Source organism: Dipteris shenzhenensis, chromosome 9 (assembly GCF_047967505.1).
Source record: "Dipteris shenzhenensis isolate YYH24624 ecotype China chromosome 9, Dip_SZ_1.0, whole genome shotgun sequence".
Lineage (NCBI taxonomy): Eukaryota > Viridiplantae > Streptophyta > Polypodiopsida > Gleicheniales > Dipteridaceae > Dipteris > Dipteris shenzhenensis.
Window position 1 is genome coordinate 2,660,553 of NC_141604.1, and position 24,750 is coordinate 2,685,302.

Genomic DNA, 24,750 nt, shown 5'->3' on the forward strand with positions numbered 1-24,750 from the left:
CCACAAGTTATCCTACAGACGATGATGAGATGCAATTAGCAAAGCTCGAGGAGCTCAGCCCATGGGTCTGCACTAAAAATAGTCTACAAGCTGACATTAATTGGATGCAGACCTACGGTTGAGCCTCTGCAATACAAATGCAAGGGCATTTGGCGGCTTACCAATCCACTGCCTACGATCCCGTCAGCATAATAATCCTCTTTAACTGGGTGCTACAAGCTCTCCAAGACTCACTTGAGTCCTTGGTGAGCAATTTTGAAAAAATCCATGTAGCATATCCCAAGGAAGTTGTTGACGAGGAAGGCCAAGAAGCCATTATAGGTATTTAATTCTTCTGCCCCCTTCACAACCGCCTCCCCTCGATCCCGCCCAGCCCACCCAACAAGCCACCCGAACCTCCTACCTCCCCTTCTCGCACAAATCTGCTTGAGTTCTCTTCTAATGCCTCTAACACCACCACTGCACAACACAGGACCTCCTTGTCCATCTCATCTACTGCTCCGATCGACCTCCTAGAAGATGCTCTCAATAGGCTGCTTAAGGCAACCAATTTTGTACATATGCCCATCGATACGGTGCCCACAGAGACAACGGAGGAGGAACCAATTCCGATCAAAGATGATGTTCCTCAAACTCCTCCCTCCTCCTCGCCCAAAAATATATAGACTGTAGAGACCCAGCCTATAGTTGTTCCAGGAACTGCCGGATAGTGCCCTCATGCACCATTGGAAGCAACATCTCGAAGGCTCCCACCTCCACCTCTACGAAATCCTAGAGGTGCAACACCACACATACTTCATCACCTAGTCCTTCAAAGGATTGGTGGCACGCACATCCAAAGTGCACAAGAGGAGGTTAGCGTCCTTGCCCCCGATGCTCTAGTTCCCCTGACTGATGACGATGCTGGTCTATAGCCTCATTGGTGCATCCCCTTCCCAAAAAAGGAGCAATTTTGGCATTACTATTGTAGTGCCCAAGTCGATCGCCGGATCCACCCCTTGTACATGCCCATGGAACATCGATGGACTTTGGCTAAATATCGCGAGCTCTAGCAATGGGACCCCAACATGTTGTACAAATTTACCAAGTACAACTTATCGAAAGAGATAACGTAGGAGGGATTTGGCTTCCACCTCTAGTCCTTCAATGACACGTATGGCTCAGTACCCAATCCAACCGTTGTTGCAGCGGTCCAGTTCAACAGCCTTCTTCTCTTACTCCTCCGCGATCTCCCCACCCACAGTCGGCCCATTGACGAGATCGGCTCCACAATCTAACCAATCAGATTATCTTCAGCCCCAACATCGGTCCCACTCAATTTCAGGACCTCCGCCTCTACCTCCGTGTCTGCAATCTCCACTGTAATTAATGTAGGAGCTAACCTCATTAAGGCCAAGACACTTGTATCGGACCACCCATACTTTGCTTGCAGATTCAAGATTGAGAGACAAGCCTGTAGTTTTGACATTTCAGTACCCTCGTACAACCGTGTTGATTGCAACTCTCATATATTGGCCTTAGACTTGGTACATGTGATGTAGTGCCCCTAAAAATAGAATCCATCATGTCCACCATACCCTCATCATCATTTGTCACATCCGAGAAACTATCCTCCTGCTCAACGTGTGAAGGTATACACGTCCCCTCGCCACCCTCCTCATCCTGCCTCAAGGTTTCGTGTAAATATAAGATCCTATCTCAAGGTTTTGTATAAAGCACACATGCAATATTAATCATAAACTCAAATAGCATTGACTTACCTATGATCCATCACCATGTACACCACCAACAGTTAGTACTGGTGTGGGCTCCTCCCCATACATCCACAAGTGGCGCATGACAATACGGCGTGGATGTCGTACTTCTCACTTGGAATGAGTGCAATGACAATACAACCTCTCTGTGAGCCACTCCACACTCTGGGCATTGACGAGCTTCCACTCATCCCTTCCATCTGCAAATCTCCAAATTCACAACACAAAATGCAAGGAAATCTACTCTAGATCCAAAAAATAGCCACTAATGAGCTTTTATGCTCTGTACCATTAGTATATACCGACGTTATACCTTGTTCCATCGGTATATACCAACACTTTTGGGGATATATAAAGTTGGTATATACCGACAAAGCAATGTCGGTATATATACCGACTCTGGGAGCTAAAACTCGGAACCCGTGTGTCATCACCCCTCACAATTCTATTGCAGGAAAAGCAAAAAAGTCTCCTCCTTCATCATATTCGATGACCTTACTTTCCTCCAACGTCTTCCGCACACTCCTCACCTCTACCCAGCCCCTCTCCCAACACTTGTGCTCCCTCTCCACCCTTCTCCCTCTCTGCTCATGTGAAAGGATGTTTTTCAAGACAGTGTGTCTATTTAAACAATGTAGGTATTTTTTTTGTGAGATTTCAATTTGTGAGTGTTGAAGCATGTTTCTCCTTGCATTGCTAAGCTTATGTGCTCATTTTCATACTTGATTTTCAGAGTTGAAGAACCAAAAATGAGATTTGGTGAAAGAAAGAAGGCTTACCTCTTCTTTTTTGGGTATTTCTCTACTTTCCCTTCCTCTACTTTTACTTTCCCTTCCTTTTTCTAAAGTTTCTGTCCTCCGTTCCTCTCCTTTTCTTTTGTTAAAGGAAGAAACAATACACAAAAAACAATCATGAAAGAGAAGAGTATGAAAGCTATACCTATCGTTTTCGTACTTTCTCCTTGTTTGTAGGCTTCTCTTTGTCCCCTCAATCCAATACCTTTGGAAAGTTGCTTCTCCAAACTCCTCCTTTCACTAATTAGTTTTTTGAAAAATGATATGTTTCCTTTCTTTTATAGGGCCAGTACATGAAATACCTCCTCTTCCGAGCAAGATTATCGGGTGCTAGGACACGTCATTTGTAGATAAGAAAGTGCTTCCTCGCTTTTCCTATTTTTCTTTTCGTGATTGCATTGGCTTGCAGCTAGCGCCTTAAGTGCTAGCTGCAGTGATGGGCATAGGAACTCTTATACTCTCTTCTCCCCACTCTTATTTCCTTATTAGGCTCTCTTTTCCTATTTCCTCTATTCTCTTCTCCTTTCCTTTTCCCCTTCTCTTCTCTTCTCGTTTTCTATTTCCCTCTCTTCTCTTATTTCCTCTCTTATTTCCTATTCTTCCCCTCTCTTCTCCTCTCTGTTTTCCTCCCTCTTTCCCCCCTCTTTCCTCGCGTCTCTTTCCCTCTCTTTTCCTCTCTTTTCCTTCTCTTTTTCTCTCTTACTTCTCTCTGTTTCTCTCTTTTCCTCTCTTTACTTCTCTTTTCTCATCTCGTTTCCTTCCACTCTTTCATCCTCTCCTCTTCCTCTCTTTCCTCTTTTCATAAGCATATGCATATGCTTATGAAAAGAGAGAAAAGAAGATGAAAGCATACATAAGCATATGCTTTCTCTCTTTTCCTTCTCTCTTTTCCTCTCTTTACTTCTCTCTTAAGCTCTCTTTCTCTCTCTTTTCCTCTCTTGCCTTTAAGCCTTCATTCTCTCTTTTCCTCTTTCCTCATATGACTTTGCGTATGCTTATGCATGAGCATAAGAATAATCATATGCTTTCCCTCTTTTCCTCTCTTTACTTCTATCTTTTCTTCTCTCATTTTCTCTCTTTTCCTTCTCTCCTTTCCTCTCTTTCCTTTAAGTCTCCATTCTCTCTTTTCCTCATATGCATTTGTGTATGAACTCTTATTCTCTCTTCTCCCCACTATTGTTTCATATAGTCTCTATTTTCCTATTTCCTCTATTATCTTTTTCTCCTTCTTTTCTCTTTTTCTTTTCCCTTTCTCTTCTCTTCTCTTTTTCTCTCTTTCCCTCTCTTCCCCTAGACTCCTCTTATTTCCTCTTCTTCCCCTCTCTTCTCCTTTCTTATTTCCTCCCTCTTTCCCTCCCTCTTCCTCCCCTTTCTTTCCCTGTTTTTCCTCTCTTTTCCCTCTCTCTTATTTGCTCTCGTCTCCTCTTTTCTTATTTCCTCTCTCTTTTCCTCTCTTTTCCTCTCTTTTTCCTCCCCTCCTCATTCTAGTAGTTCTAGCTTTCATGGAATTTCAAGCGCTTCCAAGATTATCGGCTGTTCCAAAAGGATACCGCCTAGCAACTGTCCAGGAGACAGCGACAGAGATGCACTTGCAAAGTTTGCAAAGTTTGCGACGGGCCATTGTGTACAATGTCAGACTCCTGGATGGATGGATAGATGGCCCTAGCCATTCATTTCGTCCAGTAAATGGATTCCGGCCCTTCCTGGGACATAAGCTCGTGATTAAAACGGATTCGGGTATTCTCTCATTATTATAAATTGTGTGTTTAGTCGTCTCAGGATGAAAATATCTGGTAAGTTTTTGACATGATGTGCTCTTGCAGATTATCAACTGAACCCGATCGGTGCTCGATATGCTCTTCTCTATGATTGCGAAGAAGGAAATATCACGGAAGTAAAAAATCGAATGGAAAAATACAAGCTCCTTCCCACTATCATCGTGCATACAGATGAAGGAAATTACACCCCTCTACACCTTGCTGCAGCTTACGGGCATGCTCCGTTGTGCACCATGCTGCTAGAAAGCGGTGCCCGAGCTAACGCTGAATCTCTGAATGTCGCAACCAACAAAACCCATATCGCTGTTCCGATTTCTTCTCGGGCTAAGGTTGTTTCCGTGTTGCTCAAGAACATGCATCAACAACAGACCCTATCTACTAGTGACGTCACGGAATTAACAGATAATAAGACACGCGAGAGCGCATTGCATCTGGCCGTTAGGAGCAGGGATTTGAAGCTCGTGAAGGCACTCATGGACACGGTGGGCGAGGATAACGCAAAGAACCTTGTGAATTCACAAGGTAATCAGAAGCAAACAGCTCTCTATGTGGCAATCGGAGCAGGAGATCTGGAAATGGTGCAATGTCTTCTCAGATTGCAAGATATACCCTTGTCGCATGTGAAGGATGCATGGGGGAGAACCCCGTTACATTTTGCAGTGCGGAGAGAATCTCTTGAGGTTGTGCCCGTATTGCTGAACAAAGCTCAGGACCAAGGAGATGAGCACAATCTGTTGTGGGCGGTGGCACCGAAGCTTGGAATTGCCTATAGTTGTGCAAGGAACAAAGCTTTGCGGGCAGCTCTCGTAACAACAATGTCTAAATTAACGTCTAAAAGTCGTGAAACGGCGTTGCAATCCGCTGCCAAATTGAAGCTGCTCAATCTCTCCAGGGATCTCTTGCGACAGACGGAATTTTATACGGATGATCCTTACGACGCCATTATGCGCGATCTAGTTGACAACACCGAATGGAGAGAGTCTTTGCAGCGCCAGGAGAGAAACAATGTTGACCAAGGTTCTTACCTTAGCTATAAAATTCATTTTTGGTATTCAATTTTCAATAATTGAGATTGTCTTACTACGATACGTGTATATGGTTTTATAATCCTTTCTACGGGAAATAATAATTCCCAGTGGAGAAGGCACTCAGGACTGAAAAACTCTTCAAGGATGAGGAGATGATCATGGATTTATGCCGACAAGCTACTGATCAGCCGGCACTCGAAGACTCTTTAGGTAATTCAATTATCATATATGAATATCTCTCTCTCTCTTTCAGAGGGATTAACGTATTCTTTCATCATGCCTATGTTAATGCTCATAATTGCACAGGAAGGGCGCCATTAGCAGAAGGGATTGTTGCTTTGCTGTTGAACCCATACACGGGCACACCACTCACAATAGGAATTTATGGTGAATGGGGATCTGGCAAGTCAAGCATTATGAGGCAGGTATTGTAACAACAAAACGATTTTAAGTCTTGATTTAGTCTGCAATGAAGCGTTGCTTATTTCATCTATCACACTATAGCCGATTAAAAGTTAGAGAATCTTATATATTTTGCATGTCCCCACCTCCATTGCCCCTTTTACGTCTCCTATTTAGCTGGAGTTTTCAATCCTAAGTTTGGTGTTATGAGATTCTTCATTCATGATTGAGACATGAGATTCTTACACATTCCAAAACATCACCTCTACTAATCAAGCTATCAGTGATATTCATATGATCCCTAACATTAAGCCTTTGATAATGCCATGTGATGGTTGTGTTTATGAGGGATGTGTTTGAGGCATCAATCGAACTTGAATTAGAGTAATCATTATTTATGGTGGCTGATTATTGGTTACCTAACCACTTTTAGGTGGAGATAAACTTGTTGAAGACAGCAGTTTACCAAGCTTTAGTCTATCCTTTTGACGAGAAAATGAACATGGAGGTGTCAATGAAGGGGAAAGAACTAATAAGAACTATTTCCAAAGCCGTTGCCGATATGCTCAAAGATGAAAGCTACCCTTCTCATGATACTGAGGTGCAAAAATCAATCTATACTCTCCTACCTTCTTTTTTTTATAAATGAAATTTAAGAATGTTTCTTTAGAGAGTATGAGGAGAAAAATCATATGTAGAGATGTCCAGGTTAGTTTTAAGAGTATGGGGAGAAAAGCATTACACTCAAATGGGGACATTGTGTTATTTATAAATAATCATGACAATGAGTTGGATTGTATGATGCTAATAACTCAGTTAATGTTCATTATCGCATTAACAACTTTGAGGCAATGTAGTGCAAAATTTCACTTTGAAGATAAAAATTTACAATTGTGGACTTCACATTGACTTATGAGATATATAAAGGCATACTCATTATATTTCAAAAGTTATAGGCTGAAAAAATAAGCAACTAAAGACTTAAAGGAAAACATGAAGTCCGCTAATTTAAGCCTCAAATATGTAGATTATGATTTTATCTACTTGACTTTTGATTGGCAAAAAATGGAGAGCCCTACAACATAATGTACCCAAGTCCCAAAGAGCATATATTATATAGCATCTAGGTTCAATATAATGAGTCTTAGATTGCATTTTAAAGGAAAATTTGTAAGCATGCACACCTATAAACAAATCTATTGATAAGATATTTGTTGAAGTCCAAATTTTGGTATATGAAAACCTAAAGATTTGAACATAAAGGAGTTTCAATAGTACCTATTGAATGCATGTGTGCTACATATAAGGATTGAGGGAAGAGAACCCCATGGGATCTATCCCACACAATCATCCTTAATAAGGAGCACAAACAAATAAGTGTGGTATGACTTGACCAAAGAGTTACCCTATTCCTTCATCATCATGCACTTCAAGATGAATGGCTACAAGTGCTAAAGAAACATTTTGTCAAGCAATGTCATAATCACATTCCAATTGTTTTTAAAATTTAGCACTTCAGCCTATAAAAGATTATACAAAATTTGGCACATGATCTAGTAAGTTGGAAATGACCAATAAATAGATCAGGAGTGGTTGATCCAAATAACCAGAATAACCAGAATCAACTTATATTGTATTCACTCGGTATTTTTGCATACACTTGTAATGAAATGTCACTTCTTGTCCTAGCAACTCAGGTCGGATAAAGAGAACTTTGACACATTGCTCTCTTGTTCTCTTCTTTGCCTGTTACAAAACATATCACCTACCTAATAAAACCGCCTTCAAAGGGTAGATACGCTCGGTGCATCAAGCTGCATCTTCTTATTGGTGGTGACACCGATGCACGTCTACTACAAAGTGCTTGATGTTGACTGGCCATGTCGGTCTAGAGTTTTGAAGGCTTTTGATATTACAAACTACTTCCCTAGTGCCAAAGAAAGGTATCATTATCTCTCTCATCAATTGAAACATGACCGCTGTTCAAGATCTGAGGACAAGAAGTGGCGTCTACTATGGGATATGGTTAGGTTGAGACAAGGGAGAGTTTGGTTTGCAGTTCCGTAGCTTATTTGTGAGATAAGGGGAAGGCGAGGGGTATTGTATCTTCTGAGATTAGGCGCTGGGGGGGATACCGTGTCTTCTAAGATAACCTTGGATCCATTTTCACTTCATGAGACATATAGGCCAACAATGATGTGAGATGCAATGAGGAAAAGATTACTTATTGAGATCCTTGGGAGGGACGCATTATGATCCCACAAAAAGACTTGTCACCTCTTCTTGGAATGAGGTGCTCCTCATGATCTGTGTATTGGTGTGCTGCTTTGCTGTATTGCCAGGCTTAAGAAATTCATTTTTTCCGTAGAGGCAGTAGTCACGTAGGTGAATGCAGCAACTGGAAAAATTTCTCTCATTTTTGTACTTCTTGATCTACGTATTGGGATTCAAGTGGTAAGATTTCTTGCAGCTGTTTGATTGTGAATTGTTGCTATATCTGTTTGCGAAACAGAGGCCTTGGCTGATTGCAAGCAGTGATAGATGATTGCAGGCAGCAGTACTTGCTGTTTGTGAGCATGCTGCTAGTGTCTAGTGTCTGGAAGTGGCAGCTAAATTGGCGATCTGCAGATTGGGAATCGCAGGCCTGTTCAGAGGCATGATTGTTTCGGAGATGTGAGTGAGCCATGTTTGTCAGAACAGATGTGAAATCTGTCTGACGCCATTGGGCTGTATACCTATGCGCAGGTCTTTGTGACTTTATAAGGGTCTGTTAAGAGGAAGGTAAAAAAGCTGATACGTCAGCTTGCTGGCGTGTCCTAAGTTCGTGGCAAAGAGAAGGCTGCATGTTTACAGGTTAAGAAACATAGTTTGACTCAACGCTTCCGAGGTCGACACTCGGTGACCGCACTTAGACCTATGGCTCCATGTTAGCCTAACCCGAAGGCTAACATTTTCCTCGGCTACCCTTAGCCATGTCTTCATAGACTGGTAGGGACTAGCCGCCGCTGCTCGAATGCAGAGGCTCCATGGTAAAAGACACATGGTCGCCGATGACAATGCCTCCATTGCAATGCAGGATGCGGATGAACTGGCTGATGAAGCGGGCTAGCGTCATCCATGGTAGAGGCTTGTGGAGGGGAACGAGGTTTCTCATCTTCAAAAGTATGTTGCCCTTTGGTTGGCCACAGATATAGCGAGCTAATATCTACATGGGAGACCACTCGGGGTTGGTAAGCCACTCTATGTCCATGCTTTAGCCATTGGGTCTTCAAAAGGCTCGGGGATGTCTAGTGATGTTGCAAAATTTGTTGTATAGCATCGGACTTGGGTCACTATTTCCTACCACTTAGTGCATGTGTCTTTACATAGGTCTCGTATATTATCTCACATTGATGCAACCTCGATCACATGCCCGCTATTAATAAGCTTCTCGAGCTCTCACAAAAGGTTAGCGTAATATGAAAGGAGCTCTGGCATTGAAGGCTTGGGCAGGTGATGAATTTGAGCAACGATGAACTTACACTCCGTCGGTAACATATAGGCATCTCCTCTCTACCCGAAACTTGGTGCAAAACATCCGTGGATGGGATGGCTATAGGGAGATCCTGTGTTTGCAAAATAGATTCAACCTCCAAATCTGCTCGGTTGCTCGGTTTGTACACCCACCTCACAAGTGTTTGCTAAAATCTTGACCTGTACTGTGGCATCCGTAAAAGTGGTAGTACCCCTAAAATTGCAGTACATTTGTGTGGCTATCTCTTTGCACCATGTGCGGCCTGTTGGACTGAGCATCAGAAGTGCCTGGGCTATGATGCCTTTTGTTGTCTTCATTTGTGGGCCACCCTCACACTCGGCTATTCTTTGCTCCGAGGTGCCCACCTGGTTGTCTGGTTGTGGTAGTCCGCACATACTAGCCTGACCATGGTTCCGTCATGGTCTGGTGGTTGTCGACAAGGAAGATTATTGGTGTGTTCATTGGGAACTTGGAGGAGACCTCGGGGGGTATACCTCATAAAATTTTAGTGTACTACTTGCATTCAAAAGGAGGGGTATTTTAATTCATCTTTTCAAAAAAATTTAAAAGGATTACAATAATATGAGGATTTTTAAATTCAAGTTTAGAAAAAAATCACTTAGTTTATAAGTAAAGAGAGGTGCTTTTATTGAGTCAAAAATTTTAGTCGAGGGGTTTTTTAAATACCTCTTGAATGCATGTGATACATAGGGTTTCTTAGTAGTGCACCTCCCGAGGAGGAGACGGACTAATTGCTAGAATTGGCCATATCGATCCAGCTTAGCTTGAAGGCACGCATTCTCCTCCTTGGTTCTTCATTGTCTATAGTAGCATGTCATAACCAGGCATTCTCTTTTTCAAGGACCTCATCCTGGGTACGAGTTGCCTAGTTCTATTGATCCTCGATGGTCTTTTGTTGTAGGCACTACAGTACATGCCATAAATGCATGTTCTTCTCCACAAGAGACAACACTCAATCTTGGACTTGGTACCAAGTGCTTTCAACCACTCCACTTTACATTTTAGGTTACCAAAGTCTGTCTTGATCTCGGTGTGGGCGTGCTGTAGTTGGGAATATTTTTGGACCACCAAATCATATACGGCATTTTTATTGTCCAGCTACTCCTAGTGGGACTTGCATTCGACTGTCAAGTCAGCCTTGGCTCGTCGCAGGCTTGACGTCTTCTCCTCAAAGAATCTAGTCATCTCCTCCTAGTATTGTGCCTAAAGGAAAAGATTGTGCTCGAGTACGTAGGGATGGAGCCAGTGCTTGGCTAGGAAATCCAAGGCCTCTGAGCCACGTGTACCATATTTTCCCTTAGAACTTGCCACTTGCTCTCGGTGGTAGCCCGATCCTGATGATTGCCTTAAGTTAGCATAGGATCTAAGAGGAATGGATCGAGTGCTACAGAGGCAAGGGAGGTGTAGGTAAAGTGATGGTTGTGGTACCATCCCTTTGTTGCTTGGCTTCTTGTGAGGGCTTAACATCGTCCTTATTTGATATGGCCTCCCTTTGTTTCGTTGGTGTGGCTACTCCTTCCCACTACTCAAGTGTCCCTTTGGCTTCTACTTCCTTGGAAAGCCCTTGAATCTCATTTTTGGAGGTGTCCTTTTGGTTGTTCCCCTTCATATTTCCTTCTTTCATCCCCTCAGAGGTGCCCTTGTCACCGTTCCCCCCCGGGTCATTCTGATTTTGTTGTTCGAAGGTGCCTATACTATTATTCCCCTACAACATTTTGTCTTGTGCCTCTCTGACACCCATATCTTGCTTGGCACCTATGTCCTATCACCTATGCCTTTTGGGTCATTGTTTGCTTGGTGTAGCCATTTTTAGTGAGGTTCGGGGAATTTTCTATATATAGGGATCTTGCATGACCCATAACTTATGCATTGCTCAATAGAATTCGGTAAACTTTGTATTCAAGTTATAGTACAAATTCCAAACTTGAACATGGGACCAAAAAATTATGGAATAAGAATTTGGAACAAGACCATTAAAGCATTACAAGTGCTATGTTGCATGTGAAGCATGCATCTTGAAGACTGTAGGATATAGCAATTTATTGAAAAACATAGAAATGTTATTATGTACATACATGCAACCAAGTAATCATTCAAAAGTACACTATGTGAGCTTCTCCTCAACCCAAGCACACCTAAATGAGAACATGCCTCCAATGTTATGCTAAAGTGATGCACACCCATTTGAGGGCATACTCCATAATTTTTTTGATTTATTGAAAACCAAAACGGATTGAAAATTTGGAATCCAAACTAGTGGGATTGCTGCATGGTGGTCTTAAAACATTGATAGTTATTACCCTAAAATGGAAGAAGTTGAAAATGTGCAATTTTTGCATGTGCAAAGATCTTTTAATAAATCCAACACTATTGATAATTTTGAATTGTTTCTTTTTCCATGCACTTGCTTGCTATATGGCTCAAAGCATGCCAAAGGTCATTGCATTTCATAATACATGCCATCAAACCCCATGGCATGCCCTTTGGCCTATTTGTGTTTTGAAGCATTTTAGGCCACATTGCACTTGTTTGGGATATCCAATTCTACTGACATGTATTGGCGGAGGATTCGACGGCTGAAATTTTGACACTCTTGCAAATTTTGAATTTTCACACCTCCCGCCCATCGAATCTTGGAATATTAAGTACTTACAACCTGTCCCCACCCTGCAAATGCCTTGCAACTTGCATGCACCTTGACTTGACCTTGCGCAAACTTTGGTTTGGCATTGTCTTGTTTTGGGTAAGTTGTTTTCTATTCTTTGCTCTCCTCACAAGCTAGCTTCTCTGGGTCTATTTTGAACTGATCATGGCCATGGAGTCAATGGCAATATGCAGCTCACCATGGCTTACAAGGAAAGCAAACAGAGGCTGTGAGACAAGAAAGTTGAAAAGCCTTGTTAAGGCAAAAGGAACAGATTGCGGGTCAAGAAAAGAAATGGCCTGGTATTGAAACAACAACGGAAGACACTTTTACAACACTTGCAAAGCAAGAAACAATGAGAAGAAAGAAGACTCCTTGTAGAGCAGCAGCAGGAAGAAATTGTAGATGCACACATTCGATCATTGCCATTGGAGAGAAGAACACGATCTGTGGTGTCAGGATTGGTGGGAGCATTGGAGGCAACAACATCATACCGTTCAGCTAAATACTAGTCTTGAGTCTTCACAAGATTTGGCATGCACCCTAAAGTTTATCGACTAACAACCCTACCAACACCTCAAGAGATGCATGCCCAAGAGGTGATGCTCTCTAACCTGAGAAATGGCCTACAGAAAGTGAAAGGGGTGCACAACTTAGATTAACTTGCTACAAAGAGGATGACATTGGCTATGTTGGTGTCCCCTAAAACAAAGGAGAAATAGCTTGGGCGCACAATGTCAAAGATGTTGTGAATTAGAAGGACCAACGTGGCTTCAGCAGTTGAACATAGAGCAGAAGCAATGCACAATCATCTCGATCCAAGAAGTCTATGGGCTTCAATAAAATGCAAAAAAAGGAGAGATAGTCTAAGTGCAGAAGTAATTGCCAAAACCAACCCAATGGTTTGTGGTTGAGCTTTGGGATAGTTTACTTGTTTCATTTCTTAAACCAAGATTGGTTGGACTAAATGTGATTGTCCTAAATCAGCTTGATGGTTGAAACATCATGCAACCATAGGCTAGTTCAACTCAAACACTAGTTATGTGATTATCTTGAACCAGCGTGGTTGAATAGACATTAGTTGTTGATGAGCCCGGTGGAGTGGTTGAGCAAAAACTAGCATCAATATATTTTGCAATAGAAAATCAATATATTGTTATTTTACTAAATCATCCCAGTGGTGGAACATCATGTAATCGTGGCTACTTCAGCTCAATGACCAGTTATGTGAATGTCCTAAACCAACATGGTTAAACAAACCTTAGTTGTTGACCAACCCGGTGGCATGGTTGAGCAAAAATTAATAGCAATATATTTTGCAATAGAAAAGCAATATATTATTATTTTACTAAACCAGATCACTGGTTGGAACATCATACAACCGTGGCTACTTCAGCTTAATCACCAATTATGTGATTGTCCTAAACCAACGTGGTTGAGCAGACACTAGTTGTTGATGGTCCCGATGGTTGAGATTAATTACTGTGTTTCTTAGTACTTAAATTAGTTAAATTTAATTTCTTGCTATTTGGGTCATGTACCACTTTATTTTTAGACCAAGATGGCTTGGACTTAATGTGATTGTCCTAAACTAGTCTAATGTGAACTAGTCCGGTGATGATTCAAGATAAACAACGGTTATATTGATTGAAATGGTGATTGAAATTGTGAAATTTAGAAATGAAAAGCAATCTATTGTTATTTTCTAATTGTGAAATTTAGAAATGAAAAGCAATATACTTGTTATTGTCTAATATGTGAAGCTAAGATTGTTAGGCTAAACTAGCCTGGTGGTTGAAATTGTAACTGTCCTAAACCAACCTGATAGTTGAAATTGTGACTATCCAAAACTAGCCTAGTGGTTGACTGTCCTAAACATGTCCTAAACCAACCCAATGAGATTGAAATTGTGACTGTCCTAAACTTGCCCGATAGTTGAAATTGTGACTATCCTAAACTAGCATGGTGGTTGAAATTATTTTACTTCTAGTGGCTTGATTAATTCAATTATTAGATGATTAGTTCAATTTAGATTCATTATATACTTTAATTAGACCACAGCAAAAGCAAATAATTGCATGTACTGTGTTTCGTCTTGTTTTACTAGTGCAAAAAGGGGGCTCACTGTATTGTTATTGGACATTTAAAAGAGGGCTCATTATTCTGTTGTTCCCACATGTTGGGTCAGCAAACGGAGTTGTATCTCAAATTTATGGATCAAAATCCTGACATTTCAATTGGGTAGAGGAGCTTTAAGCATTCTAAGCCCTACTACATCAGGAAACTCAAAGACGATAATGTTCGTTGTTGCAAAACACACATAGACTTTGACCTCGCCTGGCAAGGTATGAATGACTTGAGATTTGGTTGTGTTGGAGCATTGCCCCATGGGGATCGATGCCCATGTCTCCCCAATGAACGCATAGTCCATAGGCCACCTGGATCCTCATCATGTGTTGCGACAAGGGAGAGCAAGTTTTGTAGCCTAAGGTCTCTATGGGAGCCAGTGGTTTGTTCAAAGGGAGACTGTGAGTGGCACCACATTCAATGCATTCATGGCATAGCATTGCATTCTGAAGCTGAAGAAGAAAACATTTCATGTTTGTCCAAATGATGGAGGATATTGCAAATGTCAATGTTGAAGGATCTAATAAAAAGAGATGGCTACTATTTATAAGAGCACTCAACTGAGGGAGCTTATAGGTCACGTGGTTCAATCCATCCCAAAATAAGTGCTTCACAATTTCACGGCCAGCTGGTAGGATAAGCAGTTCAAGACGTGCCTTGCCAATTTTCTCCATGACACTATTGTCTCTGCTGTCATAGATTTTGCTGAAAATTATTCATTTCAAGAACAAGATGAGATACAAAGTGCTCTCTAGTACAACAAGCAGATAACAATTCTTGTGCATATCACATACAATCATTTGCTTGATTCTTGTACGATTGATGCCAATCTACTTGCTGACTCACAGGAGTCCAGGTCAATGCAACGCACATACCATTTCTACATTTCAAATGATAAGAAACATGACACCTTATTTGTGCTATCATCTGAAATATAGAAATAATTCCACATCATGTCTAGACCGGTCAAGCAAGTAGAAATAGGAATAGCAAGCCTTTCTACTACATTAGGAATCACTGAAAAAAACAATCCCCATGCATAAAATATAAAATAACATTGGGTGTGGTTAGATGGTACTACCTCTCAATTAAATCAAGTCGTAGATTCTACTTTGTCTCAACGTTCAAATCCTTGACTGGTCTAGACATGATGTGGAATTCTTTGGGTCTAGTCATGGCAAGGGTCAACATCATGGATGTGGTGTTGTTATTAAGCAACCTCTATTTAAACACCAATTAACATGCCCTCAAGAAAATCTCAATGATGCCCATGATGTTGTAACATGACTTACATCCAACCTCTCGACAGGCATGCATTCAACATATAGTAAACAAAGCCTTAAGAATAGTGTAGTACACAAAATGTTCCATGAAGTGCAAAGGAGAAGCTAGCACGATTGCAAGAAAATTAAAGGAGTTTGTGATCTACACAGCATGTGGGGCTTTTCAAACAACCACCTGATTAAAACAAGAAAACTTTATTGTTTCTGCAGTGCATGCATCATAGGTGATAATGAAAATTATGAGAACATTGCAAGTACGAAGACATGGGAATCACTTCAAGTTTTTCCTCTATGTTCAGATGGAGTGACAAACAATAGAGGGACAAACAATGACTCACCACAGCATTAGGGGAGAATTGGGGTCTCAAAAGGGCCTCATAAGGAATGGATTAGGGAATGCTTAGTGGGCTAATGCAAGGGGCTTGGAGGGTCCCAAAGAGGCCTAACCAGCCCAACCTAGGTGGGTTAAGCCCACATTTGAGCCCACCTCTCCCCCCATCAACGACGGGAGGGGGCCACTTTTTGAAATTTAAATTTTAAATTTTGAATCTCCCTCCCTCCCTCTCTCTCTCTCCCTCCCTCCCTCTCTCTCCCTCCCTCGTCCCTCCCTCCCTCCTGCTCCCTCTCCCTCTCCCTCCCTCCCCCTCCCTCCTCCTCTCCCGTCCATCTTGCTCCTCCTCCTCCCTCCTCCCTCTCCCCTCCTCCTCCTCCTTCTGGCTCCTCCTCCCTCCTTCCTCTCCCCTCCTTCTCCAGCCGCCCAGGCTCCCTCTCCTCTGCTCCTCCCTCTTGTAAAATCTCTCTCCTCCTCCTCCCTCCTGTAGCATCTCTCCCCTCCTCCTCCCTTCTACAACAGCTCCTTCCCTCCCTTCTACACTTGTCGCCCTACTCTTCTCCTCCTCTTCCTCTTACCCTCATCTGCTTCTCCTCCTCCCTCTTCCTTACTACTCTCTCCCTCTCACTGCTCCATCTTTGCCAGCTCTCCCCTATATTTTAGCTTGCATCACTGATACCTCTCTTTGAGTACTCATGGCATCATTCAAGGACATATCCAACAAGAACCATGTGAACCTACAACTGGAGGCAGAATATGCAAGCACACACTCTTTGGGATATAGTGGAACTCCTCAAAGTGTGCTCCACAGTCTTCGATTGCAAGGGAAGAAGCATCTTGACCTTTGAGTGGATGGAAACTTGTATCCTTTAGACCCTGCCACCCAAAAGAGTCCTCCTTTTCATACAGTGCATGATATTGTTCGGTTTGTTGGTAAGGAACATGCTGGATTGCTCGATTATTACAATCGATTGAACCATTCTCAGATATTGGCTATACAAGCAAGCGAGGTGCAGAGAGCCCAAGTAGAAGAACTTGCACATTTGGGAAATATTACTATTGTGGCAAGGCATAATAGTATGTAGGATCTCCAATTGCAAAACAAAGAACTCAATGAGAAAGCACATGCACTGTGACTTGGAGCGACATGAATTGGAAGAATCAATCCAGAAGCTCGCTGAAAGCAAACAAGATTTGGAAAGGTCTATCTATGGCCAAGTTCAACGTGCTATGGAGAAGGAATGAGAGAAGTCGATAGAACGAGTACAAAAGTTGAAGGGAACACCTTTGGTACTGAAGGAGAGGAAAAGACAATTGCAATCTATGGATGCATTGTCAACCAATAATGGTGCCCGAAAGAGGAGAATACGGGCTGCAAGGTTAGTTCCCCAAATTTTCAATGAAATTTCTTACTCCAAAATATTTGTGGTGTTGCATTCTTTCCACTAAGGCTCATTTGTACTCTACTTTAGGAATTTCATGGAGGATGTGATGGGAACAATGGAAATGGATGATAGTGATCCTTCATATGTTCTAAGAAGTTTAATAAAGCCAAGTGATGTCATGGAAGTGTTGAAGGACCCTAGACAAAAAGGGCTACATAAACAAGTTGTTAGAGAGGTAATGAAGGATTTCAATCATCCAAGCAAAGGAGGTGCTTGGAGCTTGTGATGCTGGTGGTGTAAGTCATGAAGCTTACAACTCTGTTTTTAAAATTTTCAAGTCTGCTATGGAGGAAAAGTATAAGATATCTACAATGCTATTGCCAACACCATGGTCTATACGGCTTGCACGTCAAGAAACAAACCAATGTGCTAGAGAAAAGCTTGGAGGATACCATTGTGTAAGTGGCACAATGACTTGGAAGAGTAAAAAGAAATCTGGCATCCAAACATTTGAGATGAATGCTTTCAATAATGTTTACGTGGATGTAGAGAATTTGCAGAGAGCCATGGTCAAATTCTATGGGATGAGAGAAGAAGGTAAGAGAAATTCCCTCTTCACATTCAACTTTATTTCTTTTGATTTCTATATCCTTACTGTATTTCTCTTTCATTGTATAGATGGCAAGCTAGTATTTGTTATGAAAATGGATGAAGCTCAGTTGGTAAAAGAGCACAAACTAGAGAGGGTGAGCATCATGGATGATTTTTTTGAGTTAGTTTCGTTAAGAGGCGAAACTTTTATATTGGTGTCAAAAGTTTGCATGGTCTAATAAAAATAAAGGTTTGAAACATTTGCCAGCATTTGAAACTTTTATAAGAAAAATTTAAAGTTTCGCCAGCATTTACAGTTTTTCTTCAAATTCTGAAAGAAAAAATAAAAAATTATAATTTGTTCTATCAATATAATGAAACTAAAAAATCTAGCTCGATAAACTTTCACCAAGATTTTATATTAATTTTTAAGTATAGTTTTGATAAAAACATCCCTGGTGAGCATTTGTATTATGAACAACGCCTTGCATTTTGTTCAAGGGAATGAGGAAGTTGAGAAAGATTTCTGAGTCCAATCTAAGAAGGACATATGGTGGCTTGTAGCCTTTGAGACCCCAAAGGAGTGCCATGAGACATTGAAGTGGGTTTTGGAGAGAACTGGCATCGCGTCGATTATTCGAAGACAAGAGGCAAGGCAAACATTAATAGTGGATGGGCATGGAACATTTCAAGTTGAATGGCATCTAGCTAGTGATTTGAAGACCCTCAAGTTCTTGTATGGTTGTGATACAAGTGTAGATGCAAAATAGACATGCTTGTATTGCATCCACTCTCAAAAGATGCAAAAGGGAAGCCTATAGTGGTAAAATGACATCCTTTCTTGCAACCAAAGTGTGCAGCCCCTGATCGTCACAAAAAGGATCCTAAGTGGGACCCCATTCTACCAATTCCATTGGAGCGGGTACACGTGTGTACTTTGCATGCTGAACTGCGTATACTTGATAAGTTACTCTATCTCCATCTAGTTTATGCTTGGAATTTGAGGCCATAGCAAGTATTTGCACAATGCATTGCAAAAGCTGAAGAACTACTCTCACTAATGGGACTTCACGAAGGCAATGTGAAGCTTCAGCAAGACAAGAAACAATCAAGAAAAACACAAAATCTTCCTGCTAAAGTGTCCATGGGTGGAGAAAAGGCAAGGAGGTTCTTGTCCAACCACAATGCTGATAAAGAAAAACATACATTGGCTCAAAGCACCCTAGGTTGGGAGTACTGGAAAGCTTTGTGTGAGTGCACCACAAATCAAGCTTCACATCAGCGAATTGCTACTTCGAGAGCAAAACTATGGACAAAGCTTGATGCATTTATAAAGTTGCTTAGACAAGGTCAAACAAATGAGCTTTATTATGAGAGATTCAGGACAACATTGGGAGAATTCATATCATTGATGGTAGAAGCATGGGGGGAGTCACATATTACACATTACATGGTAATCCTCCTTAGGTTGAAATTTTGTGCTTTAAACTTGAGTCAGTTTATGTTTCTAATACAATGTTTTTCTTTACAACATATTCTTTACGCACATGCACCATGGTTTGTGGAGCAATGGGGCCCTCTGTCCATTTGGAATACTCAAGGAATGGAGAAATCACACTATAGAGCAAATGCATCATACTTCAAGAATACAAGGGAGTGGTATCGCGCAAAGCAATGCACTACACGAAATGTTTGATTGGTTTTATAGATGTCTAGAGGCCAGGACTTTCAAGCGCGATAAGGTAGAGGTCTCAAGTCTCACAAAAGCGATTCAACATGTCAAGAAGACAAGGAGATGTGTTGCTTGGAAGTCCTCAATAGGGAGCCAAGGGGTTGCACTTTGGTTGCAACGTAGAGTCAGACAGGGGAGGCGTTGGGTCCTAAGAGAGCCCCAAATGTAAAATGTTTGATGAATAAAGTTAACACTATTTTAAGTCAATTATAGATTCCAAAAATTAACAAATTTGTTTGGAAATTGTAGAATTGCATGTGTGACATGGCAGGGCGGAGGGGTGAGTGGGTTGGGAGGAAGGGTGGTGAAGATTAAGTATTATCGAACTGGCGATAAAAGAATGAGGGGGAAGGGGTGCACTCAAAAAACCCTAATTTAAAAGAAAAACCCTAAAGTGCTTTAAAAAAACTATATAAAGCACTTCAAAACCTTAAAATCCCTCATTTCTATGGCATGAGTTAAACAAACTACTAGACCCACTGGACGCCGTTTAGATGCTCCTCCTCATAACACCATGGCCTCCGAACACATTGCAAGCCCTAGTGGCCAAGAGGGCAATGATCGGCAGGGATATGAACATGGTTCTCATCATCAAGAGTCCAAGCAACACAATTCCCAACCATCCAACTCTCATAGGGGATCCTAGGAATCTCAACACCATGAGGAACCCCAGCACGATAAAGGATCCAAGCACGATCATGGGTCCTCTCAGTCCTTCCATACGACTAACCATGGAAGTAGAGAGGTCTCCCAAGAGGGGCAAAATAGTCTAGTCAGTCGTGATCAACTACCCCTCCCTCCTCCATGGGGTCCTGGAGTGGAGCATCTAGACCAAGGGGAACAAGAAAGGCAAAGAGAGGAGATGGAGACATTACAAGGGCCACAACAAGAGAAAGTATTTGGCAGGCTCGCAGATATAATGAACCTTGGCCCCAATCCTCCAACCAAGCAGACCGCATGGAAAAGCACCATCAACCCTCTGTGCCTCAATATCATCAGATATGAGAAGCCTCTAGTACAAGTTGAGTAAGAGCCTCAGCCTATTGTCTCACATCCTCATGAAAAGGAAAAGAGACCAAGGACAAAGTAGACCCCTAGGTGCGACAAGCCCTCGAAGGATCCACCAGACACAGGAAGAGGAGTCTAAAGAGGTGGTTGCAAGGGAGGAGAGGCGAAAGAAGTTCAAAGCGGACAAGCGGCCATGGAGCCATGTCCAGAGGCCAGTGCAGGGTCCCCCAAAGATTAAGAGGCACAAAAAATCAGGCATGAAGGCACTTCAGGAGATTCGCAAGTTCCAAAACATTGTGGACAATCTCATTTCCGGTGCACCCTTCCAGCGTGCTGTACGTGAAATAGCATAGCATTACAAGAGTGATGTGCATTTCACTTCAGGTGCTATGGGAGCAATTCAGGAGGCAATGGAGCAGATGACAATAGGTCTTTTTGAAGACGCGAACTTATGTGCTATCCATGCCAAAAGAGTAACAGTGATGGACAAGGACCTTGCACTCGCCAAGTGCATCCGCTCCGATCCCTCCCTTAGGCCCTAGATGTTATTTAGGTTCTTTTGGTGTAGCCTGAATCATTTTTAAATCTCTGCCCTTTGAGGCCAATGAATAAAATATATTTTTATGTTCTATTACTGTTCCCATGTTATTATACATGTTACGTGATGCTTTCCATCAATTTATGCAAATTCAGTGTGAATTTGAGTGGCCAAATGATGCTTTTTCACAGCCGCCCCACGCGATGCCGAACACATTTGCCTTCTGCTGCACGGTGAGATTCTTACTGGATTGCTCAGAAATGACCATTATAGCGCAAATCTTTATCTAATAGCATGCTTTTGAATAGAATATGAATGAAAATATAAATCCCAACAACAATTAAAGTTACAAAATACAATGACAATATAAAATAAATTTTGTAGAAGAACACAAAATGGGGCACTGTATTAAAGAAATATATGTATTCATATAAAATAAAATTTCTATACAATAAGGCTTTAGAGACTCTCTCTCTTCTCTAAAACACTAAGAACATCGGGCTTTGAATTCCCAAATACACTACTGGCTTTAAACCTAGTCGATAGAGAGTCAACGCTATTGTCGTTGCTGGCCAGGGACATGGCTACTGCCGTCAATGCCATACCTTGAAAATTGGTTCCAAAGGCATTGAGGGTAGCCATGCGGTTCACTAAAATGACCTTGTCAGCATTGCAATTGATGTCAACATGACCAATCACTCATGACAAGGCCTTGCACTTCAAGAGGTCATCAGTGCCATGTGGAGAAAACTTTTTGTGGATAACCACAAAGCGACCTTTTTCTTGGCCAAGGTAATGTGCCAGTGAGTGATCTCGGCTGAAGCTACTACGAACAAGGCATTGCCGAGATGAGAATAGGTCAACCTCAAATGCGTCTTGCAATAGTCTAACATTACATTAGAATTCCATTAAAGCAAAAGTATACCAAGAGAGAAGAAATTCAAAGCTCATAGTTTCTTACCACTATGGAGTCGTCATACTCAATCCCTTCCTCTTTGTCAATGAGGATGGATCCAAAGGCTTCTTGTTGTCTCGAGTGAGATGTGGAGGCTTGTGGGGGTTAAAGGTCACTGCGCTTTAACCCCGGTTATGTACAATACTCAAACACATATATAAATGAATGAAAAAGAAGATTAGGGTGGTTCTGCACCCACCAAAACTTGTGTGGCTCTCTGTCTCTCTCTCTCCTTCTTCCATTCTTGCTTCCGTTGAGAGCACTCTCAACTGGTATCAGAGCCCGGGTGATCTAGCTGAGCGTGCGTGAATGCTTGAAGCTCAGCAGCTCTGTGGGAGGAAGGAGAAGCTCTGTGGGAAGCTTTGTGGGCGACTTTACTTGCATCCGAGTGTGCAGAGACCTTGGAGGAACATTTGGAAAAGTCACTTTGGCTTTGCGAAGTGGTTTTGAGAGCCTGTTAAGAGCTTTCAAAGAAAAAGTCGTTTTTTGAGCTTTTCCCTGTTCCGTTCGATGACAGAGACTCTGTATTGACTTGTAGAGGCAACTATTGCATGCTTTTAGTGTCCACATTACTTCAAGAGCCTGGAAACACCTTCATTCTTGAATCTGGGATCATTTCATTGGATTTCTGACTCACTGTGTCAGTTCCTGCGTTTTTTGCCCGGGTGTTGGAACTCAAGTTTGGAGCAACCATTTGCAGATCTGTCAGTTCCGGTGGACTCAGGAGGTCCTAAAACTTCTATGTTGCTCATCATTCGCACTCTGGTGGAGTTTACAGATAGCTCTGTTTCCAAAAACGTTTTTCAGTCGGTGTGTTGGACCCAGTGATTGAGACCACGGTTTCCAAAACCGTCTGTCCCATTGCGTTTCGGATGCCCAAAAACCCCTACCTATCAGTCCTTGCACGATTCGGTGGAGGATTCTTAGAGTTATAGATCTCTGTGTATTCGATTTCGTCTCTCTGTTATGCATTTTTCATTCTAAGGTTTTGAAACCTTAGATTTATGCCACATGGCAGTGGATAAGTGTTGACTCCCATTTCTCACTCATCGGTTGGGATTTTGGAGTTCTGGCAGAAGAGAGATATTTGTAGATTTTCTTGCTGATTCCAATTATGCGATGGCGCCCATGTTTTGAGGCATCTCAGGTTCTATTTTCAGTAGCGCTCATTACTGTGGGACTATGATTTCTTGAGCATACCTTATGCAGATCACTCTGGTTGCAGTTTGAGCAGTGTGCGCTCATTCGTGGTATGCATTGGGTTGTAGTGGATGATTTATAGGCCATTTGGATGCATTGCGGTCCTTGTTGGATGCGCTGATAGGCCCAAATTGCCTTGTGGGATGCTATTTTTTATGGACGCTTTGCACATGGATGCTATTTTATGTTGAGGTATAGCTTTGACACATTGTTGGTGATGCACTGATAGTGCTATGCTCTCTTGGATGAGACATTATTGATGCATATGCCAGTGGACAGTGTTTATGCTTGAGTCATTTGGCACTTATTAGCATTTTCTTTTGGGTCAGATTTGCTCATATGGATGCATAGTATATGCACATGAGTCAGATGCATCTTTTGATGCTTTGAGCTTTGAGTTTTGGTGACATTTCACTCTATTGTGGCATACACATTTGGGTGCACCTGGTATTTGGTGTGATTCTCTCTTGCAGGCACTAGCATTTGGGATTTTGCTTTATTTGCATCATGGCATCCTCTTCCATGTCTGAAAAGGAGTTTTTCAGCATTAAAAAGTTTGATGGGACAAACTTTTCTTTGTGGAAAGAACAGATAAGGGATGTGCTTATTCAAAAGAAGCAGATTAAACCCTTGGCAGGGATTGAAGCTAAGCCTGCAAATATGTCTGAGGATGATTGGAATGAGTTGGATGCATTAGCAAAGTCTACTATTAGACTTCATCTTGCAGAGTCAGTTTATTTCACAGTAGTAAATGAGCAGACTACGGAAGATTTGTGGAAGAAACTATGTGCCACTTATGAAAAGGAAACTGCCTCTAATAAAGTTTACCTCATGAAGAGGTTGTTTGAGCTGCAAATGAAGGAAGGGGTCTCCATTGCTTCTCACTTGAATGAATTCAATATTATTTTCAGCCAGCTTCAGGCTCAGAAAATGAATTTTGATGCGGAGACTAAGGCAATATTTCTCTTATGTTCATTGCCATCCTCATGGGATACCTTCCGTACAGCTGTCAGTAACTCTGCACCTGGTGGAGTACTGAAATTTGATGATGTTGTGGTAGCTTGTTGGCGGAGGAGATTAGACGGAAGTCTATGGATGGCAACAAGCAGGATGCAGCCTTAAATGTGCAAAGGGGCAGATCACAGTTCAGAGGGAAGTCCCAAGAAAGAGGGAAGTCTCGTAGCAAATCCAAGGCATGGAACATTGAGTGTTACCATTGTGGCAAGAAGGGCCATATGAAAAAGTATTGCTACAAGCTGAAAAGAGAGAAAAAGGATAAGAAAAAGAATGCAAAAGGAAGAGAGTCCAAGGGAGGACAAAGGAAAAGTGAAGATCGAGGAGATCAATGCAGTCACACGTGATAGTGACAATGATGTTCTCTTCATGTCTAGTTTATCTACAGAGTTGCTTACCACTTCAGATGATGCATATTCCCAGGATTGGATTTTGGATTCTGGTGCTTCATTCCATGTTACTCCCCATAGGGAATGGTTCTCCACTTATGACAGTGGAAAGACAGGTTGTGTGCATCTTGGAAATGACTATGCATGTGACATAATGGGAGCAGGTGACATAAAGTTTTCTTTTGCAAATGGGTCTACATTTGTTTTGAAACATGTGAGACATGTGCCTAAGCTGACCAAGAGTCTTATTTCAGTGGGTCAG

General features: G+C 41.9%; 1 protein-coding gene across 1 annotated transcript; it reads left to right on the forward strand.

Moving 5' to 3' along the window:
* Positions 1-4,050: 4,050 nt before the first annotated feature.
* On the forward strand, positions 4,051-8,462 carry LOC147898071 (uncharacterized). Its single transcript, XM_087378837.1, has 6 exons — positions 4,051-4,285; positions 4,372-5,343; positions 5,463-5,564; positions 5,661-5,779; positions 6,190-6,357; positions 8,385-8,462. The coding sequence occupies exons 1-6, from the start codon at positions 4,051-4,053 to the stop codon at positions 8,460-8,462; spliced, it is 1,674 nt and encodes a 557-aa protein (XP_087234963.1).
* The last annotated feature ends 16,288 nt before the right edge of the window (positions 8,463-24,750 follow it).